Genomic DNA, 5,296 nt, shown 5'->3' on the forward strand with positions numbered 1-5,296 from the left:
GCATAGGCTTCCCTCAAGTCGGAAGAGTCTGGAGGCTGAATTCTGGGGCTGGGGAGCACAGTGTCCTTAATAGGTAGGAAGAAACCTCACAGATGGTGGCAGCAGCAGTGGTGGAACAAGGTAGCTGATGTTTTGGGAGCACCACATTGCTCCCCTCTGGGATCTTTCCTCTCAGATGGCTCAGGTCTGGGACATCCCTTGGTGGGAACTTCCCATCTCGCTGGCTCATTATGGGGTCTACTTGAAGAATCCAAGTTAATGGGAGCTCCCCTGAGCTGAGGATGGGGACATCAACAAACACCAAAGAGCTCAGAGTGCAGGAAAGACAAGCTTTATTTTTGCATATTGACAAAGCTTTGGAAAGCAGAGTTTTCGGTAGCATTCAGGTCTCCTTGATGTAGGTCCAAAGCCGAGGCCAAGAGGTCTGAGGTTCTCAGCAAAAAGAGGAGTCCATTAATTTCATATCTAGGCAGCTTAGTTCAGGAGGAGAAGGGAGAACAGGGTGAGAGTGAGGAAAGTCGTCAACTCCAGGCTTGTCCTTGGCTATGGATCTTTGGCTCCTCAAAATCTGCAGGTCAGCTGCAGCCCCCAAATCCATGGCAACAGCTGGAACACCCAGAGGACTCCCTCTCCCAGCAGTTGGAAGGGGGGGGCTGGCCTATATAGACTCCCGGAAACCCATGAGACCTCAGAGAGCAGCAGCCTCCAAAACCAGTGATATAGCAACTGGGGACACAGCAGGAGGGGGCAGGCAGGGGGCAGGGAGCTGGGCAGGGAGCCGAGGCCTGTGGGGCCTGTGGGGCCTGAGGCCACTTGGGTGGACACTTGGGGATGCACTTGGCTGGGAGCTGGCACTTCTGTTGGTTTTGCTGGCAGGACATCTTAGAGAAAGTTCAGTTACTCTAAAAAGCAATGCAGATATTTTGAAAGTTCAGTGACTATAAACTTTATTTGTATCACTATTTTTCTCCAGAGTCTGAAGTTCTACAACTGATTCTAATGCTCCAAGACCCATATCTTTACAGTGGAGAAGTCCACTTTCCTGGAATAGGAGAAATCAGGCAGGGTAACACCTTCTCCTACCTGTCCTGGTTTTCCCAGGACCACTGACTTCCAAGGCAGCGAGTTGGGTAGTTTCCAAAGTCTTAAATTATTTTTATGATGGACTCTAATTTATGCATTCTAGAAACCACATGGTTAGCCTGAGTCCATGGTTACACCTGTCTTTTTCATCTCCCCCTTTTTTTTTTCTTTCTTCCATCATGGGCTCTGCCTTCAGTTATAGTTTTTGGCCCTGTGTGGGTATCTCTTGTCCTACAGACTAGCTTCCCCTACCCCAACCCCAATCTCAATTAACATTCCTCCCTCCTGAGAGGGCTACTTCTGAGCCAACAGATGATTTCCTTGAGCCTGATCTTCCTGCAGTTACCAGTTAGTTCCCACTCTCTCCAACCTGGAGTGGTTTGTCCCATTCAGCTGAGGTGTGGCCATCCCAGCTATCCCCAAACTGCCATCAGATTGGTAAGGACACTTACCTTGTTTTCCAAATGTCAGGCAAGCAATGGATAGGTCAAGTGAAGTGAGGAGGTCTTTTATACACATCCTGCACCCAATTCAAGGGAATGAGCCACAATGATGTGAAAGCTCTTCCCGACCAGGTGGTTATGATGGCAACTTCCCACATTCCTGTGTTTCTCTGTCATTCTGCCACTTTATCACACTGGGTCACTACTGGATCCTCATGAGTATCTTCCCAGAGCATCCCTTCCTTCTGTAAAATTTAGAAGGAGTTCCATAAAGATAAGAAGATCATGATTTACAAGGGAGTTTACAATGGCCATGCTTGGGGACTGAACTTAGGGTTTCTGCAGGAATCCAATAGAAGCTTTAGATGAAAATCTAAGGCCACAAGTGTTGGATCACCCTAGGACATAGGTGGGAGCAATGTAGCATCATGGATAAAAGGCCCTGCTGGAAAGGATTTCAGCCCAGTACCTATACTCTACACATAGATGAGGAATTTAGTGCCAGAGAGGACAAAGGAGATGCTCAAAGTTGTGCAGTGTCTGAATTGGAAGCCAGGCACCCCTTTCTTTGACCTTAGTCCCTTCTTTTCAACCTACTTGGTCATGTCCACTGGAATCTACTACCTCTGTGCCCACCAGATCCCTTCTTCATGCCACTTCCTACCCATTTTGTTTAGTTTATCATTTCAACCACTTTTTTTACCAATATAATAAATTTTCTTGCTCCTTTGGCTTATTAATGCACTTGACTGACAAAACCCCAACCCTGGCCACTTCCTCCCTGTTATGCCTAGCTGCTATAAATACAAAAACAACATCAAAAAAGACACTTTGGCAGGTTGGCACCATCATAAGATCATGACCATCCATCCAGGCTGAGCCCAAACCTGCTTGGTGATTCCATATACTTCTCCGTGTTCACACACACACACACACACACACACACACACACACACACACCATGCTTTTTCTCTTTTCTGAAACCTTCCAAATACTCTTTGATGCCTTTAAATAGATTAGATATGACCTCTACTCCAAGGGGCAGAGAGTAGCTGTCAAATGTAAGGCACTTCCACTTCCCATTACCAGGTCTTTAAGCCTACTTATGCCTGCAACCATCCTTTATGATCTCCTTGTTACAAGAGGAATGGCCTCTTTTCTTTTCTAAGGCCTGTCCCTGCTACTTTGTTCTGGATCCTTGTATGTTCAGCCTTGGTTATATTAGTTTTTCCTGTGAAATGCTGTCATGGTGCCCCATATTTCTATAACACCATGCTTGTATTTATTTTTCAGTATCTCTCATCCTGGATAGAATGAAATCTCCATGTTCTTAGCACCTGCACAGTGCCTGGCATCTTGTAAGTGCTCAAAAAATATTTGTTGAATTAATGAGTTATTTGTGGTTGAGACAAAGGTCTCCCTCCTTTCACACCTTGAGAGAGAGTAGTTTGGGAGGCCAGGCCAGCAGTAAGTGCATGCGGCAGGTTTGGGAGGTCCTCCCAGGGTGGGGTCCCCCAGACAGACCAGCCTCAAGAACTTTGCAGTGAAGTCAGACAGAGCTCTGGTTCTGGCTCTGCTACTGCCTCTGGGTTTCAGAGTAGACTGGACCAGATGATTTCAGTACATGATCAAATCTATATTTGCATTTATGAGCATCAGACCTCCAAGGAGCTAACATTCAGCCCAAGTGCTGCGTTTCCCAGTTTTTGCTTTTCCCTGAACATATTTTGTCTGGAGGTTCGCGTGGGGATGAACTCCACAAAGTGGAGACAGCTGGTGTGTATATGAGGATGTAGAATATTTGAAGGTAAGTCACACTATGAGGTAGCAACTCCATATAGTCTATTTAGTCAATCCCAGTTGTCAGAGGATATTACTTAACTTCTTGCCTTGTTATGCCAAAGCAGAACATTGTGTATGTATGTGACTCATATAATTATGCCTCTCCTAGCTGTGAATGTGAGCTCCTAAAGCCCAGATCAGCAGGGATAGACAAAGTTATGCTCCTTCCCTGCATGGCCCCTACTAAAATATTACAAATAATTTTTAAAATTTGTAAAACATTGTTCTATTGTATTGACCCAATACAGCAATGAACCACTGGTTCAGTGAGGAAAATTTTTTATCCCAACAGAAATTCCTTTCTTATAGTAACTTTGCAAATACCACTTTAAGGACATTTATTTACTGAATGATGGTTATGTGCAGGGTTTTGTGAATTCAGAGAAGATTAAGATACTTCTTTGTCTTAAGATGCAAGTGGGGGACACCTGGGTGGCTCAGTCAGTTAAACGTCTGCCTTCGGCTCAGGTCATGATCCCAGGGTCCTGGGATCAAGTCCCACATCGGGCTCCCTGCTCGGCGGGGAGCCTGCTCCTCCCTCTGCCTGCTGCTCCCTCTGCTTGTGCTCTCTCTCTCTCACTTTTTCTCTCTCACACACAAATAAATAAAATCTTAAAAGAAAAAAGATGTAAGTGGGATAATGTGAGGAAAAGACAGGGAATTAAAATTTATTCTCAACCTCCCATCCATCAAACATGTTATTTGTACTATCACAATACATCAGCTCATTGAGTTTCTTATTGTTAATCCCATTTTACAGATTAAAAAAGACTGTGGCTCAGGAACAGAGTGGGCATCAGTCAGAAGGTGAGGGGTAGCTGGCATTCTAGACAGAGGGAAGAAGAGCACAGGCGGAGGCACAGAAATGTGTAGGGGCATGATTTTTCTGGAAAGAGTGGACATAATATTTGGTAAGAGCATAGTGTTGAGACACTAGCTGGGCAGAAAAGAAGGAAGGGCCCAGAACATTAAGAGCTTTACTTGTTGGGTTATGTACTTGAGATTAGACTAATGGTGAATAGATTAATGGCTGTAGATTAATGGCTTCCAAATTACATTCCTTGGAACCCTGTTGTCAGGGATATTCAAACATCAGTTCTTCCAAGAGCCACCCCTCTGGGCAGTATGAGCTGCTCTCTGTGGCTGCCCTTCCAGCTGCCTACCCCACATCCCCTCATCGTCTTCTATATCAGCTCCACATCTTAACACCACATGGAGGCTGGAAGGTGGGTCTTGGAGTCGGGGTACTGGCATCTGAACCATGGGTAGGTTATTTAATGTTTTTGAGCCTCATCTTTTTTTTTTTCTTTTAAAGCTTTAAAATGGGATTAACAAAAAATGGGATTAACAATAAGAAACTCATAAGGGTGCCTGAGTGGCTCAGCCATTAATTGTCTGCCTTCAGCTCAGGTCATGATGCCAGGGTCCTGGGATTGAGCCCTCCATTGGGCTCCCTGCTCAGTGGGAAGTCTCCTTCTCCCTCTCTCACTCAACCTGCTTGTGTTCCCTCTCTCGCTGTCTCTCTCTCTCTCTCTCTGACAAATAAATAAAAAATAAAATCTTTTTCTTAAAAAATATAACAAACACATAGAGCTATTTTACTGTGATAATACAGATAATGTTTGACAGAGAGCAGGTTGGAAATACATTTTAATTTCCTTCCTTTTCCCAACATCATCCCCCATCATCACATGGGGGAGGGGGCTAAAAATTTTGAATCACATTTTGAAATACCACAAATCCTTAGTTCTTGACTATTTGGGCTGCCTGGGATGGGGGGAGCCTGAGCAGACAACACTCTGGGCCTTCCACTTCACCCCAGCTATAGAGTAATTTGACTGCTTTATGTATTGAAGGTATACATTCCTTTTAACTTGGAAACAGAATCATGGTGCTTTAAAAGGTTTGACCAGGGACAGTTGGGCCAC

General features: G+C 44.9%; 1 protein-coding gene across 1 annotated transcript; it reads right to left on the reverse strand.

Annotated features, from left to right (window-relative positions):
• Positions 1–575: 575 nt before the first annotated feature.
• Positions 576–881, reverse strand: LCE7A (late cornified envelope 7A). Its single transcript, XM_088022256.1, has one exon. The coding sequence runs from the start codon at positions 879–881 to the stop codon at positions 576–578; it is 306 nt and encodes a 101-aa protein (XP_087878382.1).
• Positions 882–5,296: the final 4,415 nt, after the last annotated feature.

The sequence above is a fragment of the Eumetopias jubatus genome, unplaced genomic scaffold, assembly GCF_037043125.1.
Source record: "Eumetopias jubatus isolate StellerSeaLion01/CBP00866 unplaced genomic scaffold, mEumJub1_p1.0 scaffold_4, whole genome shotgun sequence".
Classification (NCBI taxonomy): Eukaryota; Metazoa; Chordata; class Mammalia; order Carnivora; family Otariidae; genus Eumetopias; species Eumetopias jubatus.

What these genes read in the sequence shown, in the direction of transcription:
- LCE7A (XM_088022256.1), bottom strand. Translation starts at nt 881, where the DNA reads ATGTCCTGCCAGCAAAACCAACAGAAGTGCCAGCTCCCAGCCAAGTGC.